General features: G+C 44.8%; 1 protein-coding gene across 1 annotated transcript in view; it reads right to left on the reverse strand.

The window, feature by feature from the left end:
* The window catches only part of mindy4 (MINDY lysine 48 deubiquitinase 4), a 204321-nt gene that overhangs the window by 82495 nt on the left and 101653 nt on the right, over positions 1-20173 (reverse strand). The window contains exons 8-10 of the mRNA XM_033040703.1: positions 12977-13093; positions 4508-4599; positions 1591-1710 (exon numbers count right to left, since the gene is read on the reverse strand). Coding sequence (XP_032896594.1) covers positions 1591-1710; positions 4508-4599; positions 12977-13093 — 329 coding nt within the window. The remainder of the gene's footprint in view (positions 1-1590; positions 1711-4507; positions 4600-12976; positions 13094-20173) is intronic.

A 20173-nucleotide genomic window follows, 5' to 3' on the forward strand; every position in this document is an offset into this window, starting at 1 on the left:
AATCAATCTGGCGTGCACAATCAAATAAGGCAAGGCAAGGCAAGGCAACTTTATTTATATAGCACATTTCATACACGAGGCAGACTCAAAGTGCTTCACATAAAAACATGTCATACAATAAATGAAATAATAAAATGAAATAAAATAGAAGAACTAAAAGAAAAGAAAAGCAAAATTAAAAATGCATTATAAAAAGTGCAAAAGTTAAAAGTGCAATGTAGTTAAGATTTAGCTGAAAGCTACAGTAAACATAAAAGTTTTCAGTCTTGTTTTAAAAGTGGTCAAAGTTGAGGCAAGTCTTAAATCTTCAGGAAGTTTATTCCAGGTATTTGTTGCATAGTAACTAAATCCTGCTTTCCCATGTTTTGTATTTACTCTGGGAATCACTAGCAGATTGGTTTCAGAAGATCTTATATAGTGGAAGCATGTCAGTGATATACTTTGGCCCTAAACCATGTAGTGATTTATAGGTGAGCAGCAGGATTTTAAAATCAATTCTCTGACATACAGGGAGCCAATGTAAGGATTTAAGAATTGGTGTAATGTGTTCAAATTTTTTGGTCTTTGTTAGAACTCTAGCAACAGCGTTCTGAACAAGCTGTAGCTGCCTGACAGTTTTTTTCGGAAGACTTGCAAGGAGACCGTTACAATAATCTAGCCTACTAGTAATAAAGGCATGTACAAGTTTTTCTAAGTCTTGAGCTGACATGAGTCCTCTTAATCTTGCTATGTTTTTGAGGTGATAGTAGGCCGATTTTGTTACTGATTTGATGTGACTGTCGACATTTAAATCTGAATCCATAATGACCCCAAGATTTCTGGCTTTGTTTGAAGTTTTCAGGGACAGAGAGTGAAGGTGTTGGGTTACTTTAAGCCTTTCTTTTTTAGCACCAAAAACAATTATCTCCGTTTTGTCCTTATTTAGTTGGAGAAAAGTTTGGCACATCCAGTCTTTGACTTGCTCAATGCACTGGCACAACAGATCTATGGGGCGATAGTCATTTGGTGATAGCGCTACATAGATTTGAGTGTCATCGGCATAGCAGTGGTGGTCAATATTATTATTTCGCATGATTTGCCCTAGTGGGAGCATGTAGATGTTGAATAAAGAGGGCCCTAAGATCGAACCTTGCGGGACTCCACACGTCACGTTGGTTGGTTCTGATACAAAGTCGCCAATGGAAACAAAATAGTTCCTATCTTGTAGATATGACCTGAACCAACTTAAGACTGGTACCAAATAAGATCAAATAGAACAAGTTGTCCTCCAACTTTAGGCTGTGCACGCCATACGCAAGAAGAAGATACATAGTTACTGCCACACATGCAGCAACACAGACACTCACAAGCATAAACACACAGAATGAGGCGCACACACACACTGTCAGACCTACGCATATATAGCCATACACACACACATCAATAGCCACAGACACAGATGGCATACACAGCACAGAGTGTTTCCCCCTAATACATATACACACATACAGTGTTAGTAGGCCTGCAGTGGTTCCCCACCAGTACCCTCCCCCAACACCCTCCAGTGGTTCCACCCCCACCCTGCTCCCCGCTGCTTGCTGGTCTACTCACAGTGCAACCACAGCTCTTCTCCTGTCACCTGCACGCCATAATATGTCTGTGATGGCCAGCGCGAGACTGTGTGACCGCTGAGCATTGCTTGGTCGCAGTTCCCGTTGGGGCAGCGGGAGGCTGGAGAAACAGCAATGACTCCTTCAGAACAACAAATAAAACTGCATTGACATGTCAAGAGAAGGAATTTCTTTAGTCAGAGGGTGGTGAATATGTAGAATTTGTTGCCACAGACGGCAGTGGAGACTAAGTTAATGGATATTTTTAAGGCCAAGATTGACAGAAAGTTGATTAGCAAGGGTGTTAGTATGGGGAGAAGGCAGGAAAATGGGGTTGAGAGGGAAAGATATATCAGCCATGAGTGAATGGCGGAATAGATCTGATGGGCTGAATGGCCTAATTCCGCTACTAGATCACCTTTATAGGAACAGCACTCTATCAAGGACTTTGATGCGAAAAGCTAATTTCTTCATAAGGGCAATGGCTCAGTGGCACAGCGGTGGAGTTGCTGCCTTGCAGCGCCAGAAACCGGATTTGATCCTGACTACGGGTACTGTCTGTACGGAGTTTGTACGTTACCTGTGACCACTTGGATTTTGTCCGGGTGCTCCAGTTTCCTCCCATACTCCAAAGACATACGTTTGTGGGTTAAATGGCTAGGGTAAGTTGTAAAATTGTCCCTAGTGTGTAAGATAGTGCTAGTGAATGGGGTGCTCACTGGTCGGTGCATACTTGGTATGTGTAAATTGTCCCTAATAAATATAGGATAGTGTTAATGTGCGGGGATCGCTGCTCGGCGCAGACTCGGTGGCCGAAAGCCCCTTTCCGCGCTGTATCTCTAAACTAAACTAAATCTGAAACTAAACAAGGCTTCATGTTCATCACAAAGGGACAGACAAAGAAAGAGGTCTGAGTTTAGTTTAGTTTAGTGATACAGCGTGGGAGTAGGCCCTTCGTCCCACCAAGTCCACGCCGACTTTTGATCCACCTGCATAAGAGGTCTATGTTGACTAGTTCCAGGGTGGCACAGCAGCAGAACTGATGCCTCAAAGCTCCAGAGACTTGGATTCAATCCAAAGGTGCTGTCTATGTGAGTTTGTATGGTCTCCCTGTGACGACATGGATTCTGTCCGGGTGCTCTGGTTTCCTCCCACATTCCAAAGACGTGCAGGTTTGTAGGTTAATTAGCCTATGTAAATTACCCCTAGTGTTTCGGAAATGGATGAAAAAGGGGGATAACATTGAACTAGCGTGAGCAGGTGATTGGCATGGACTCTAAAACCTAGCATATTCTCTGGACCACCCAGAGAAACCCCATGGGGTCACAGGGAGAACGTAAAGGCTGGCACAACGTTACAAGGTGGCGTAATGGTAGAGTTGCTGCCTTACAGTGCCAGAGACACGGGTTCAATCCAGACAATGGATGCTGTCTGTATGGAGTTTGTACATTGTCCTCTTGACCTGCATGGGCTTTCTCTGGGTGCTCCAGGTGTAGGGCAATTGGCTTGGTATAATTGTAAACTGTCCCTAGTGTGTGTAGGATAGTGTTAGTGTGTGGGAATCGCTTGTCGGTGCGGACTCGGTGAGCCGAAGGGCCTGTTTCCGCACTGTATCTCTAAACTAAACAAACTCCACACAGACAGCACCCAAGGTCAGGGTCGAACCCGGGTCTCTGGCACTGTGAGGTAGCAGTTTTACCAGCTGCCCTTGACAGCAGGCAGGCAGGAAAGGTAGAATTTCAGACGAAAATGCCATGCTCCACGGGAGAAGGTTGAGAGTGAAATAAAGGAGAATGGCGACATGGCAAAAATAACATTGTTTTCAAAACTTTAGTGAAAGCCAAGAACAATGAAGACGACCCTCATCAAAAGTTAATTCAGTCTGGGCTGCTCGTCAATGCCAATTGACATTCTATTATTAATTTCACCCTGTGGGGTTTTTTTCAGTTATGTAACGTCTACTGCAAGCCAACATTCAAGTATGTGGCAGAGAAGGTGGCAAACTCACAATTGAATTGAAATTGTGCCAACTCAGTGGTGTCATGATGTGACAACCTTCAATTCATTCAATTGTTTACCTGGGACTCCTTGGTACCAGCGCAAAAGTGCATAAGTGTTTGGAGCAGAATTAGGTCATTCGGCCCATCAAGTCTACTCCGCTATTCAATCATGGCTGATCTATCTCCTCCTCCTAACCCCATTCTCCTGCCTTCTTCCCATAACCTCTGACACCCGTACTAGTCAAGAATCTACTGTGTCTATCTCTGCACTTAAATTGTGCCAACTCAGTGGTGTCATGATGTGACAACCTTCAATTCATTCAATTGTTTACCTGGGACTCCTTGGTACCAGCGCAAAAGTGCATAAGTGTTTGGAGCAGAATTAGGTCATTCGGCCCATCAAGTCTACTCCGCTATTCAATCATGGCTGATCTATCTCCTCCTCCTAACCCCATTCTCCTGCCTTCTTCCCATAACCTCTGACACCCGTACTAGTCAAGAATCTACTGTGTCTATCTCTGCACTTAAAAATATCCATTATCATAAGCCTCCACAGTCTTCTAAGGCAATTACACAGATTCACCACCCTCTGACGAAAGAAAATTTCCTAAAGTCCTTTAATTCTGAGGCTATGCCCTCTGGTCCCAGACTCTCCCACAAGTAGAAACATCCTCTCCACATCTACTCTATCCAAGCCTTTCACTATTCGGTAAGTTTCAGAGGTCCCTTCTCAACTTTCTAAACTCCAGCGAGTACAGGTCCAGTGCCGTCAAACGTTCATCATAGGTTAACACGGTCATTACTGGGATCATTCTTGTTAAGTTCGTAAAAGTTGTCAGCTCATGCACCCTGAGCTCTACAGCTATGAACATTGCTCATAAAAATTGTGCAACCACACACACACACACACTTACTTACATGTTTTCACTGCTGCTGATAGTGACGTCTTCAAAGATCAGCTTTTGCAAGACGCAGGCCTGAACTGCAGCCAAAACCCCACAGGGACCACCCTGCAATGATTAGAGGGCAGAATGGTTTATGGTGGCAAACCAGACGATACTGGAGCAAAGCTCTACATCATACTGGTCTCATAATAAAACAGTGTTACAACTTTGTGAGTCAGGCTAATTGTCACATTACTCTGAAGTACATATTCAAAAGGATAATAAAAGGTGAATGGTGATAATAAAAAACTTGAACTTTACGAGGATGTTGCCAGGTCTTTAGACTCTCTAGACATACAGTGTGGCAACAAGCCCTTCAGCCCACAAATCCATGCCGACCAGCGATCACTCCGTATACTAGCACTATCCTACACACTAGGGACAATTTACAAAAGCCAATTAACTGACACATCTGTACTTCTTTGGAGTGTGGAAACCAGAGCACCCAGAGAAAAGCAACACGGTCACAGGGAGACAGCATCCAGACAGCACCCAAATCCAGGATTGAACCCAGGTCTCTAGCACTGTAAGGCCGCAACTCCACCGCTGTACCTTATCTTTCCTATAGCAGGGTGAACAAAACTGAGCACAATACTCCAGGTGCAGCCTCACAACGCCTTGTACAACTTCTCAAAGACCATGATCAGCAGTGTAGTCACCGATTACTTCAAATACTAATCGAGTAACATAACCGCGATGCAACTAATATAAATCTGGATAATCTCACTTCTACATGGCTTAATCAACTGGCCCACTGCAAGTGAACAATTCAGAAGTTTTAAAAGCTATAACTTAAAGGACAATCCTATTCATGTCCAGCTCTCCTGTAAGCATTCTGTAGCCCAAACTCTTATCAGTCACATGCTACTAATGCTAGTCACTAAGCCACACAGGCACGAGTCATCCTAGGATCAAAGCAATTAGTTGGGATTCAGCCATTACAAGCTTGGTGCAGATTAGATTGCCCGATCATGAACCGTCAGAACACTTTCTCTGCACAGATTCTTTGGGAGCCAAAAGACCCATTAAGCTCAAACATCTATGCTCCTTAAACACATTCCAGAAGGAATCGGGATTTTAAAAAAATACGGTTTCAAGGTCAGTTTATTGTCACATGTACCTATAAAGGTACAGTGAAATTTGACTTACCACACAGCCACACTAAGTGCAAAGCACACAAGACACACAACCACATAAAAGTTAACATAAACATCCACCACAGTGAATTCCACATTCCTCACTGTGATGGAAGGCAATAAAGTACAACTTCTTCCCTCATTGTTCTCCCGCGGTTGGGGCAGTCAAACCATCTGCAGTCGGGGCGATCAAAGCCCCCGCAGCCGACAATCGAAGCCCACATCGGGATGATCGAAACTCCCGCGCAGGGGCGGTTGAAATTCTCTCTGCGGCATGGAGCTCCCGAGTCAGCCTCTTCTTACAAGAGACGATGTTAAAGTCCACAGGCTTGCGAACCCCAGCAAAGGGATCGCAAGCTCCGCAATGTTAAAGTCCCGCAGACTCCCATGACTTGGAGCGCCGGGTCGGTCTCCAGGAAAGGCCGCCAGCTCCACGATGTTAGGCCGCAGTGGGGACGGAGATACGATAACGGATTAAAATCGCATCTCCGTTGAGGTAAGAGATTGAATAAATAACTTTCCCCCAACCCTTACCCCCCACATAAAACAAACCAAGGAACACTAAAACATACTTTTTAACACATACCAAAAATAATAAAAAAAGAAGTAAGTACAGATTGTTGGTGAGGCAGCCACTGCTGGTAATGCGCTACTATCTACCTCATTGGACACCCGCGGACTATCTTTAATCGGACTTTATCTTGCATTAAACATTATTCCCTTTATCCTGTATCTGTACAATGTGAGTGGCTCGATTGTAATCATATTTTGTCTTTCTGTTGACTGGTTAACACGCATCAAAAGCTTTCCACTGCACCTTGGTACATGTGACAATCAACTAAACTAAAAATGTGCATTTGTACAGCTTCTTACACACCCTGAATCCCCTCAAAACACTCTCACATTTAATCCAGCTTCATTCTTTTCTATTTGAAGTGCAGCGGTAGAGATGCTGCCCCACAGCGCGAGACCGGGGTTCCATCCTGACCTGGGGTGCTGTCTGTGTAGTTTACTTGCCACAGGTCAGAATCTTGAGACTGCCAACTATAGTCTGTAGGTTCTGTGGGAAGAAGAGTTGTGTGTGCCCACCTGTTGTGCCCGACTCATGTCCTGAACATTTGTGCTCTAATTTAATCATAGAACATGATGCAAAATTATAGAACATGAGGGCAACACAGTGGCAAGGCGGTAGAGCTGCTGTCTTAAAACACCAGAGACCCGGGTTCGATCCTGACCTCGGGCGCTGTCTGCGTGGGGAGTTTTAACATTTCCCTGTGACCGTGTGGGTTTTCTCCGGGTCCTCCGGTCTCCTCGCACACTACAAAGACATGTGGGTCAGTAGGTTAATTGCCCTTCCGTAAAATAGTAAAATGATGATCGCCAGTCGGCGCAGTCTCAGTGGGCCAAAGGACCTGTTTCCGCTCTGTATCCCTAAAGTCTACCTCCAAAGATGGGCAGGTTTGAAGGTAAATTTTCACCTGTAAAAGCCTCCCTCGGGTGTAGGATGGGATAGCATGGAACTAATGTACAGATGATCGATGGTTGGCGTGGTTTCGGTGGGCGACTGGGCATGTTTCAAAAACTAAAATTACCAGGAGCACTCATGAATATGGTTCTTAAATGTTACTCTCGTAAGCCCATAAATTTCATATTATAAACAAAGGCTATAAGATGTAGCATCAAATTCCATTGTCGTGGTATGGGATTCCAAAGGGTTATAAGTGTCTCTGGATGCATGGTAGGAGCAGGAGAAGCAGATAGCTTATCCATTATTCTTAACAAAAACACCAGTCTACATTTGACACTTTGCTGCTCGTGGCCAAACAGTATCAAACAACGGAAAAAGTAAATAGAAACTCAATTTTTAAAAAAGACACAAAGTTTTGGAGGAACTGAGCTGGTCAGGTTTCTGGAGAACATGAATTGGTGACATTTCGGATACCCATCACATCATAGGACAACAGAATTTTTATAGCAGTTTTCATGTCCTTTTCAAGATGTTCCAAAAACATTTTAGAACTAATTAAGTAATTTCAACGGGTAGTCAGTGCTACAAGGTAGAAAATACTGCTTCAATGCAGTTATGAGGAGGGGGAGTGAACCTGTATAGGGGTGTATACAGAGGTATATGGGCAGCACTGGGGCGCAGCAGTAGAGTTGCTGCCTTACAGCGCCAGAGACCCGGGTTCGATCCCGACTATGGGTGCTGCCTATACGGAGTTTGTACATTCTCCGTGTGACCTGCGTGGATTTTCTCCGGTTTCCTCCCACACTCCAAAGACGTACTGGTTCGTAAGTTAATGCCTTGGCGTAATTGGAAATTGTCCCTGGTGTGTCGGATAGTGTTAGTGTGTGGGGATCGCTGGTCGGTTCGGACTCAGTGGGCCCAAGGGCCTGTTTTAGGGCTGTATCTCTAAAACTAAAACTATACACCTTAACTGGAAGGGGACCGACATTCTGTCAGGCAGGTTTACTAGGGCTATACGTGTGGGTTTAAACTAAATAGTGGAGGGGGGGAGGGATTGGGAGTATAAAGATGGAGTTGAAGGTGAAGTGAGTACAGGAAAAGTTACGAGACTCCCGAATTAATGGGAAGGAAAGTTCGAGAAGAGATAAGAGAGTAAGGTCAGGGCCAATTGCGAGAGGTGTGAGAAGGGAGGTGAATACCGAGGTCAAAGTGTTGTATATGAATGCGCGAAGAATAAGGAATAAAGTGGATGAGCTTGAGACTCAGTTAGAAATTGGCAAGTATGATGTTGTGGGAATTACAGAGACATGGCTGCAAGAGGGCCAGAGCTGGAAACTGAATATTCAAGGATATACCTCCTATCGAAAAGACAGACGGGTGGGCAGAGGGAGTGGGGTAGCACTGTTGGAAGGCAATTCTGGATTTAGCGTTGTGTAATGAACCGAAATTGATAAAGGATCTTGAGGTTAAGGAGCCATTAGGAGGTTGTGACCATAATATGGTCAGTTTTAATCTACAATTGGAGAGGGAGAAGGGTAAAACGGAAGTGTCCGCGTTACAGTTGAACAAAGGGGACAATGGAGCCATGAGGGAGGAGCTGGCCAATGTTGACTGGAAAGATACCCTAGCAGGGATGACAGTGGAACAACAATGGCAGGTATTTCTGGGAATAATACAGAAGGTGCAGGATTGGTTCATTCCAAAGAGGAAGAAAGATTCCAAGGGGAGTAACGGGCGACCGAGGCTGACAAGGGACGTCAGGGACAGTATAAGAATAAAAGAGTACAACGTAGCAAAGATGAGCGGGAAGCAAGAGGATTGGGTAATGTTTAACGAGCAACAGAAGATAACTAAAAAGGCAACACGGGGAGAAAAGATGTGGTACGAAGGTAAGCTAGCCAAGAATAGAAAGGAGGATAGTTAAAGCTTCTTTATGTATGTGAAGAGGCAAAAATTAGTTAAGACCAAAGTTGGACCCTTGAAGACTGAAAAAGGTGAATTTATTATGGGGAACAAGGAAATGGCAGATGAGTTCAACAGGTACTTTGGATCCGTCTTCACTAAGGAGGACACAAACAATCTTCCTGATGTACTAGTGGCCAGAGGATCTGGGGTGACAGAGGAACTGAAGGAAATCCACATTAGGCAGGAAATTGTGTTGGGTACACTGATGGCTGATAAATCCCCAGGGCCTGATGGTCTGCACCCCAGGGTACTTAAGTGGCTCTAGAAATCATGGACGCATTGGTGATAATTTTCCAATGTTCTATAAATTCAGGATCAGTTCCTGTGGATTGGAGGGTAGCTAATGTTATCCCATGTTTTAAGAAAGGCGGAAGAGAGAGAACAGGGAATTATAGACCAGTTAGCCTGATATCGGTGAAGGGGAAGATGCTGGAGTCAATCATAAAAGATTAAATAGCGGCACATTTGGATCGCAGTAACAGGATCGGTCCGAGTCAGCATGGATTTACGAAGAGGAAATCATGCTTGACTAATCTTCTGGATTTTTTTGAGGATGTAACTAGGAAATTGGATAAGCATTTGATAAGGTCCCACATAGGAGATTAGTGGGCAAAATTAGGGCACATGGTATTGGGGGTAGAGTGCTGACATGGATAAAAAATTGGTTGGCAGACAGGAAACAAAGAGTAGGGATTAACGGGTCCCTTTCAGAATGGCAGGCAGTGACTAGTGGTGTACCGCAGCTATTTACAATATACATCAATGATTTAGATGAAGGGATTCAAAGTGACATTAGCAAATTTGCAGATGACACAAAGCTGGGTGGCAGTGTGAACTGTGAGGAGGATGCTATGTGGTGACAGGTTGGGTGAGTGGGCAAATGCATGGTAGATGCAGATTCATGTGAATAAATGTGAGGTTATCCACTTTGGTAGCAAAAACAGGAAGGCAGATTATTATCTAAATGGTGTCAAGTTGGGAAAAGAGGAAGTACGTATAATGAGATCTGAGGGGTCCTTGTTCATCATTCAATGAAAGTAAGCATGCAGGTTCAGCAGGCAGTGAAGAAAGCAAATGGCATATTGGCCTTCATAACAAGAGGAATTGAGTATAGGAGCAAAGAGGTCCTTCTGCAGTTGTACAGGGCCCTAATGAGACTACACCTGGAGTATTGTGTGCAATTTTGGTCCCCTAATTTGAGGAAGGACAGTCTTGCTATTGAGGGAGTGCAGGGTAGGTTTACAAGGTTAATTCCCGGGATGGCGGGAATATCATATGCTGAGAGAATGGAGCGGCTGGGCTTGTAAACTCTGGAATTTAGAAGGATGTGAGGAGATCTTATTGAAACTTATAAGATTATAAAGGGTTTGGACACGCTAGAGGCAGGAAACTTGTTCCCGATGTTATGGGAGTCCAGAACCAGGGGCCACAGTTTAAGAAGGGGTAAGCCATTTAGAACGGAGATGAGGAAAAACTTTTTCACACAAAGAGTTGTGAGTCTGTGGAATTCTCCGCCGCGGAGGGTGGTGGTGGCTGGTTCTCTGGATACTTTCAAGAGAGAGCTAGATAGGGCTCTTAAAGATAGCAGAGTCAGGGGATATGGGGAGAAGGCAGGAACTGGGTACTGATTGGGGAAGATTAGCCATGATCACATTGAATGACGGTGCTGGCTCGAAGGGCCGAATGGCCTACTCCTGCACCTATTGTCTATACAAATATATTAAGCGTACAGATACGGCAGAGAGCAGGAAACCCATAGCAAGCAGGTCTTTAACTTGAAGATAGATTTCAAATAAAGGACAAGAGGTTCAGAAGGGATCCAAGGAACTTTTATTTGCCCTGAGGGTGACTGAAATGTGGAAACCCTGCCCGAATAGGGTAATGAACCAGGTACTCTGAAGACTTTTAACTAATATCTAAACAAGTACTTAAATAGTCAAAGCATAAAACGCTATGGACCAAGTCATGGTAAAATAAATTTATATATATAGGCCAGGTGGGCTGAGGAGTGGTTGATGGAATTTAATACAGAGAAATGTGAGGTGTGGCATTTTGGGATGTCTAACAAGGGCAGGACCTACACAGTGAATGGTAAGCCTCTGGGGACTGTTGTAGAGCATAAGGATCTAAGAGTGCACGTGCTTGGTTCCTCGAAGGTCGAGTCGCAGGTAGATAAGGGGGTGAAAAAGGCTTTTGGCACATTGGCCTTCATCAGTCAGAGTATTGAGTATAGAAGTTGGGAGGTCATGTTGCAGGGATGAAGTCCAAAAACTGACTGTCTGGTGTACCAAAAACAACCTAGTACTCAACCCATCAAAGACAAAAGAACTGGTCGTCGACTTCAGGAGGAAGGAGAGAGGAACCTGCTCCCTTATACATCAAAGGAGACATGGTGGAGAGAGTCACTGGCTTTAAGTTCCTGGGAATAAACATCTCCCAGGACCTCAAATGGCAAATGAACACCGTCACTCTCGTGAAGAAGTCACATCAGCGGCTGTATTTCCTGAGGTCTCTGCGGAGAGCAAACGTCTCACAGCCGCTGCTGCTGCCCTTCTACCGATGCGCCGTGGAAAGTATCCTCTCCTATGGAATCCTGGTGTGGTTTGCTAGCTGTACTGTGGCTGAGAGGAGGGCGCTGCAGGGAATGATAAAAACTGCACAGAGCATTACAAACGCTCAACTGCCCTCCTTGGATGATATATATAGGGCCCGATGCTTGCGCCGGGCCACAAATATCAAGCAGGACACATCCCACCCTGCCAACCACCTTTTCACTCTGCTACTCTCTGGGAGGCGATTCAGGTCTCTGAAGGCTCGCACCAGTAGACTAAAAAATAGTTTCTACCCATGTGCGATAAAAGAGCTTAATTCCAACAGAGAACACTGGGGAAGCAAAATGTAATTCCAATAAATACCGCCAAATTCTTTTTAAATACTTATTTATTATTTTACTAATAAGTGTACATATGTGTCAATGGTTGTCGTGTTTGTATTTTTTTTAACCGGAGGAGATGTAATGGAATCTCGTTGCACAGTATTGTGCAATGACAATAAACGTATTCATTCATTCATTAGTTGTATAAAAACACTGGTGAGACCGTATTTAGAGTATTGTATTCAGTTCTGGGCACCATGTTATAGGAAAGATATTGTCAAGCTTGAAAGGGTTTAGAGAAGATTTATGAGGATGTTGCCAGAACTAGAGGGTCTGAGCTATAGGCAGAGGTTGAGTTGGGACTCCATTCCTTGGAGCATAGGGGTGATCTTATATAGGTGTATAAGATAATGAGAGGAATAGATTGGGTAGATGCACAAAATCTCTTGCCTAGAGTGGGGGAATCGAGGACCAGAGGACATGGGTTCAAGGTGAAGGGGAAAAGATTTAATAGTAATCTGAGGGGTAACTTTTTCACATAAAGGGTGGTGGGTGTATGGAACAAGTTGCCAGATGAGGAAGTTGAGGCTGGGACTATCCCAACGTTTAAGAAGCAGTTAGACAGGTACATGGACAAGACAAGTTTGGAGGGATATGGACCAAATGCAGGCAGATGGGACTAGTGTAGCTGGGGCATTTGGCCAGTGTGGGCAAGTTGGGCCGAAGGGCCTGTTTCCACACTGTATCACTATGATTCTATATACATGGTGGGCAAAATTTGTTTGGTGCTTCTTGACTTTATAATTCATCAAAAAAAGTTTGAAATTACTTGTTCATATTGCATCAGCCTAACTGGTGAGGCCCACTATTTATTTATCTGTAATCCGTGTGGGTTTCATATTGCTTAACTGCAGCTGCTGTAACTTGAGAGGTTTTGTTGCCCAAGTGACAAATCCAATACTTAATGCTACACAACCTGCAATGAGAGAAGTCCTTTACCTTCTTCTGAACGATGCCGTACTTTAATTCAGGTAGATCGTTGAAGGTGAAACTCTGCATCTTCCATTCTTCGGCGAAACAGCAGAAACTGGAGCCAAACAGAAGGTTTTTCAGATGCTGCAAACAAAATGTTTCAAACAAAAGTTAAACTGGGTGGAAAATCAGTTCACTGTAACCATTCTGCACATTGACTGTCAATTCCACTTACCAAGGTCCCACAGTGCAGATATAGGCCCTTCGGCCCACCACCTCTGTGCCGACCATCAATAATCCATCCACCTGCATATGGCCTTCAACCGTGGCAATTCTAGTGCTTGTTTAAATAGTTCTTCAATGTGTGAGAGTACATGATTTCCCTGCCCACTCATCAGTTGCATTCCAGATTCCAACCACCATCTGGGTGAAAAGGTTCTTCCTCAGATTCCCTCTGAACCTCTTCCCACTTGCCGTACTTTGAGGAAACGTTTCCCACTAACCACCCTTTCGAGCCCTGAATAATTTTGTATAACTATCGGGTTTCCCCTCAGACATCTCCGATCCAAGGAATACAAGCCCAGTCTATCCATTCTCTCCTCATACGTGAAACACACCTTCCCCGGCAACGTCTTGTCTCGTACACATTCTTCACCACCTGATCTAACTGTGCTGCCATCTTCAGAGATCCCTCGACTTGTACACCAAGGTGAGGTCCCTGTTCCTCAATACTCACTAGGGCCCTAACACTCATTACATATGTCAGACTCTTATCAGACCTCCCAAGTCCATGAACATTCCATTTTCTCCAAAGATGCTGCCTGACCCCCTGAGTTACTCCAGCACTGTGTATTTTTTTGTAAAACAGCATCTGCAGTTCATGGTTTCTACAAATGAACAAAGTTAATTTGTACTTTTTTCAGCGTGCTGATTTAGGGAGGAGCAGACCTACAATGGGACATGGCAGGCATGAAGTGCACGGGAACATGCACATGGTAGAATCTCAATCCAAAGCAAAATCATTCGTCATTTGTATCAACGGAGGGAGATACGTATAGGAAAGAGAGCATGGAAACATAGAGGTGCAACATAATCCATGGCCAATATAATCTGGAACAAAAAAAGCAAACTGCTGGAGGAACTCAGTAAGTCCGACAACATTCCTGCAGAAAAGGAATAAGTCAAGTTTCGGGTCAAAATCCTTCTTGAGACGGAAGGGTCAGGTCTGAAGAAGGGTCTCGTACCAAAATGTCACCTATTCTTTTTCTCCAGAGATGCTGCCTGACCCGCTGAATTATTCCAGTATTTTGTGCCTATCTTACTGTTATATACATCTATCATGTCTCAATACAATACAATACAATACAAATTTATTGTCATTTGAGCCCCAGTGAGACTCAAACGAAATTTTGTTTCCACAGCCATACAAACAAAAACAATGTCCTACAGACATACACACAATTAAGTTCACACAAACATCCATCACAGTGAACCCACTGTGATGGAAGGCAAAGTCTTTTCTCTCCCCTGCTCTCAATTTCTCTCCCGATGTCCAAGCTCCAGGCGGGTGATGCTAAGTCCCACGGCCATTTTAGGCCGCGCGGGGCGATTTACGGCCCCGCTCCCGGTCTGAAAGTACAAGGTCGGAGCCCCAGCGTGCGATGGTGAGTCCCACGGCCATGAAGCCGCGCCGGGCGATGTATGACCCCGGTCCGGGTCGTTCCAACCCCGCGACACGGGCTGGAGAAGTCGCGTTGCGGGAGCTCCGGGAAGCGGTCTCTCTCTCTCCCCCCGGACCCGCGAGCTCCCGATGTCCCGGTCCACCGGACCTGCGGCTGCGTTGCTGGAGCCTCCGAGCCCCAGGAGTCGAGTCGCAGCAGCGAGTCACCACTGCTCCCTACGTTCCGAAGCCGGCCAGCCCCACGATGGTGAGTAGTCCGTGAGTAGTCTCCCCTCAATTATTATGCTAAATTATATTTGACATAACAGATAACATATCATAATCCAAAAAATGTAATTAATTGATAATAATATTCTCCTTAGGCCCCCTTCGGTCATGGCTGACCATGGGTGTCTCCAGGGTGCTATTCCCTATATGGAGGACGCCTGTGCGTGACTTTGTTTAACGTGGGGAGACTGGTGCACAGACAGCTACTCCACGATCCTTGACAGATCTGGGTCAGGATCCAGTGGCATGGAGTCCAAGACGACCGGAGACCCTTTTCTGCTGCAGCATTCATACGCCTTCCCAGCCGCCATGACGCTCCACTAAGGTCAGCCATCGTCCTCCGCCTGTTCCACCGTTGAGGTCTTGGTTGGATTGCTCTTTGTCAGAGACCTCCCCCTCGACCTTACCGCCATGGGTGGCCCTACCAGGAGCATAGCTCCAGACGGCATCGCTCTCAGGATCTCAGGTCCACACAAGCTTCTCCACCACAACTAGTGTAAAAAAAAAAGTTTTAGCACAACCAAAGACAATCCATGGAAGTTCATTGTTGCTGAGATTAGTGATGTGTAGGGGTTCAAGGTGACTGGGTTGACAGCTGTTCTTGAACTCATATTCCCCTTTATAAATTCTTCCGTCTCTGAATGTAAGGGCCGCAAACTTGTCCTCACTAGTTCTTTCCTTTTATACATACTTGTAAAAGCTTTGAGACCAGTTTTATGTTTCTCACTCGTCTCCTATTCTATCTCGTCCGTCTAGTATAGCTATCTGTAAATTAACATGAGAAATGCAGAAAATGGAGACGTGAGTGGGACTGATTGGAGTGATGTGACAGAAAGCTAGCGCTCGCTCAATCAACTGAATGGCCTCATTCAATGCTTCAACAATGGTGTGTTTCTATCCTGTACTGATACGCACATTAGAAGCATAAATACTAGAAGTGAAGTCAATGACTGACATTAAAATACTGCAAATTAACCCAAGATGCTATTTAAATGTTAATTCTTTGTCCAATAATCTTGCCAGAATTCATTGATCTAGTGTTCCACGTGTAATTTGATCTGTTCAATAAAAAACCCACAGATAATTGTCATAGATAAGGCGCGTAACTATTCCATTTAGTCTTCTATTCCTTATTTTCATTACTGGAGCTTTGCACATCAGACGTCTTTTACTGACCTATGAACATTGTCTAAGCCTATGCTAAATGAATTGAAGTCATTGCATAATTTTGCAAACTATAAGTAATGTTTTATTACTGAGAACTGGTCTTGAAACGTGTGGTAGAAATTTGAAACAAAGAGCAATGCCCTGGAAATTCCAACCAGGTTGGTCAGAATTTGTTGGCTCCATTATATGTTCTAGGAGCAGAATAAGGCCATTCGTTCTATCAAGTCTACACCGCCATTCAATTATCTTTCCCCCTCAACCTCATTCTCCTGCCTTCGCCTATAACCCCCAACACCCTTACTAATCAAAAATCTGTCAATCGCCGCCTTAAAAATATACATTGACGGCCTCCACCGCCGTCTGTGGCAATGAATTCCAGATTCACCATCGTTTGACTAAAGAAATTCTTCCTCATCTCTTTTCTAAAGGCACGTCCTTTTATTATGAGGATATGACCTCTGGAGTTAGGCTCTCCCACATGTGGAAACATCCTCTCCACATCCACTCTAACCAGGCCTTTCACTATTCGACTAATGTACACACGTGGAACTGCAGCTGTTGGGAATCTTGAGCTAATACATGTTACAGCTCCATCGCAAAATCTCCTCAAAGAAAGTTTGTAGTTCTCCTCATCTCCCTGACGGGAGTTCTGTGAGACCCTCTCTCACTGCTCTCCCCCCTGTGATCTCCTGGTCTTCGACAACATTCTGACCCAGACAAGAAGGGTCCCGACCCAAAATCTGTGCCCTCCACAGATGCTGCCTGACCTGCTGAGATCCTCTAGCATTTTGTGATTGGCTCTATTAATGTTTCAGGTTTGGAACTCTCAACAGTGCACTCAAAGTGTTAAACTTGCCGATAGTTTCTGAGGTATTGACTGAACTCCTGTGTGGTATTTTTCCACCACTTGCTTATCTTCAAGATTTATTGACCCCTTTCGACCATCCTTGCCTCAACATATCATAGATATTAATCCACCATAAACTCTGGAGTCACCTTATCTCCCTTCAGAATAAAAGGGCTTAAGGAACAGACATAGGAATATCCATTCAAGAAATCAGCCTGCGGCTTTGACAAAAAAAATCTGCTTAATGCAAAATATGCCAATAACTGTTGCAGGCCAAAACCCTTTATCGGGAAAATATAAAATACTTTAAATAGTTCAGTGGCACAGTGATGCAGTGGTAGTGTTGCTGCCTTAAAGGTCTGTCCCACTTGGCCATCATTTACGCAACAGGCCGGTAGTGACTGACGCACGACTGTTGCGTGCGTCATCACGCGTCTTCATGCGTCAGCACAGCCGTCTGGAGCACGTGACGTCATTTGAATACCCAGTTTATGATATTTACCCAGTTTATGATATTTATGGTGATTTTCTAAAATGTTCCAGTTTCTTGAGTGGTGCTAGCAATTGGAAAACTGCAGATGTAATGCCCTTATTCAAAAAAAGAGGTGAATGAAAAGTAGCAAACTGCAGACCAAATTAATCTGTAGGAAGGAACTGCAGATGCTGGTTTAAATTAAAGATAGACACAAAATGCAGGAGTAACTCGGTGGGACAGGCAGCATCTCTGGAGAGAAGGGATGATGTTTCGGGTGGAGACTCTTCTTCAGTCTGAAGAAGGGTCTCGACCCGAAACGTCACCCATTGCTTCTCTCCAGAGATGCTGCCTGTCCCGCCGAGTTACTCCAGCATTTTGTGTCACTTATCTGGTTTGCTCTTCCATTTCTACCAACTGTACCCCTTCTCATGTCATTCGTCCATCCAGCTGTAGGAGATACATTTGTCTTTTTAACCTCTTCCTTACCCACAATTCAGGGACCCAAGCAGTCATTGCAAGTGAAGCATCAATTCACTTTTACACCTTCCGGTTTAGTGTATTTTGTTGTTCACCACGTAGTTTTCTCTACGAAACTGTGCAAATTTTTAAATCGCGCGTGCTTACATCCATGACGCGTAAAAGGTGGGCCGACTGCGTATGGGCGGCATGCGGCGGTGCATGGTTACGCACGGTGACGTAATCATGCGTCACCACGCACTACACGTACGAGGTCAGGACGTCAGCGTGCGACCGCAGTATGTCCGTGTGCGTAAGCGGTGGCGCACGAAGATTTCATGCAGCACAAAATCCTGGAGCGCCGCGCGATACCGCGCGCAACTCCATACTCCTCCGTGCCTCTCCATGCGCCGTCCCGCGCTACCCGTGCGTTTTTGGAGGTCGTGTAAATCGTGCGCAAATGACAGCCAAGTGGGACAGGCCCTTTACTGCACCAGAGACCCGGGTTCAATCCTGACTATGAATGCTGTCTTTACAGACTTTGTACGTTCTCCCTCTGACCTGCGTAGATTTTCTTCGGGTGCTCCGGTTTCCTCACACACTCAAAGACGTCCAGGTTTGTAGGTAATTGGTTTTGGTAAAAATTGTAAATTGCCCCTAGTGTGTAGGATAGTGGGGGATTGCTGGTCGATGCAGACCCGGTTCCCTAAAGTATGAGGGCATCTCCGATGTCGTGGTATGGAACACCTCATCTTGGGTGCAGATGCGGTGTAGACAGAAGAATTGGGAGTAGGGGGATAGCCTTTACAGGACAACATCCAGATTTCCAGATTTCAGGACTGAAGACCTGTGCTCCACAGCAGGCTGTGTGTCTTTCCAAGTTTGTTCTAGTACTGTTATAACAATCTCCTACCCAACAATGTAGAAGATTGTCCAGGTGTCTCCCATTCAAAGCAGAAAAAGAACGAACTCCAACTAATTACTGCCAATTCAGATCACGCTAATTATCAGCAAATTGACCGGTTTTAACATTACTAACATTTACACCACAAAATCTCCAAGCAAAAACCATCTCTAAGATCAAGAGTGTTTAATTGTCCTAGATACTAAGCCTACGTAGAACGGAGTAGAAGGTTGCCCCATAGGGAATAAAGGAGGACCCGGTTTGGTGGGACCGCCGTGAGGGAGGGGAGCGGGAGGAGAACGAAGGAGGACTTGACGTGAGGGAAGGGGGAGGGGAAGGGGGGAGAACAGTGGAGGACATGGCGCGGGATACTTTGCATCTTTGTCAGCGTCCTTTACGTGGTGACGATTTGTATACTTTGGGTATGCAAGCAAAGAATTTCATTGTGACTTGTCACCTGTGACAATAAATTATTCAATTCCATTCAATTCAAAAGGAACAATCAAATTCTTACTTGTAGCAGCATGACAGGTCTGTAAACTGTAAATTTGGCCCACATCCCTCTAAACATTTTACATGTTGTTTTATTACCTGCCTCACCAACCTCCTCTGGCTGCTCGTTCAAAATACTGTGTGAAAAAGTTGCCCTCAGATACCTATCAAATCTTTCCCCTCTCACTTTAAACCTGTGTCCTCTGGTTGTTGACTCCTCTACCCTGAGCAAATTACTGTGATTTAGTTTTAGTTTTAGAGAAACAGCATAGAAACAACCTCTTCGGCCCACCGAATCCACGCTGACCCTCGATCACCCATACACTACTTCTATCCTACACACTGGGGACAATTTACAGAGGCCAATTAACCTACAAACCTGCACGTGTTTGCGATGTGGGAGGAAACCAAAGCATCTGGAGAAAACCCACGTGGTGATTGGGGGAACGTGAAAACTCCGTACAGACAGCACCCGTTTTCAGGATCAAGCCGTAAGGCAACAACTCTACCGTTACTCCACTGTGCATTCACTCTATCCATTCTAGAATTACCTGCAATAAACTGCCAAAGGAGAGGATAAAGGTAAATAATTAGTGTTTAAAAGGCAGATATTTGAACAGCACGGGATCTCAGGCCTAAAGCAGATAAACATGATGAGTAGAGATAGGCATCACAGTCAGCATGGCTATGGTGGGGCGAAGGGCCTTTTTCTGTGTTGTATGATTCTGGTTCCATTAAAACTGGTCAATTTACTAATTAAACTGTATGCAATGGTTCAGGATATAATTTTTGTTCTATAGTACATTAACTAAATCTCAAAGGCAGCCCACCAAATTAGACTCAACATGTTAGCCATTTGGGAAGCGACTGAATCAGCAGTAACATTTAGGAATCTGTCGCTCTCTGGCAAGGTTCGAACCTACCACCTCTAAATC

This window comes from Amblyraja radiata, chromosome 2 (genome assembly GCF_010909765.2).
Source record: "Amblyraja radiata isolate CabotCenter1 chromosome 2, sAmbRad1.1.pri, whole genome shotgun sequence".
Classification (NCBI taxonomy): domain Eukaryota; kingdom Metazoa; phylum Chordata; class Chondrichthyes; order Rajiformes; family Rajidae; genus Amblyraja; species Amblyraja radiata.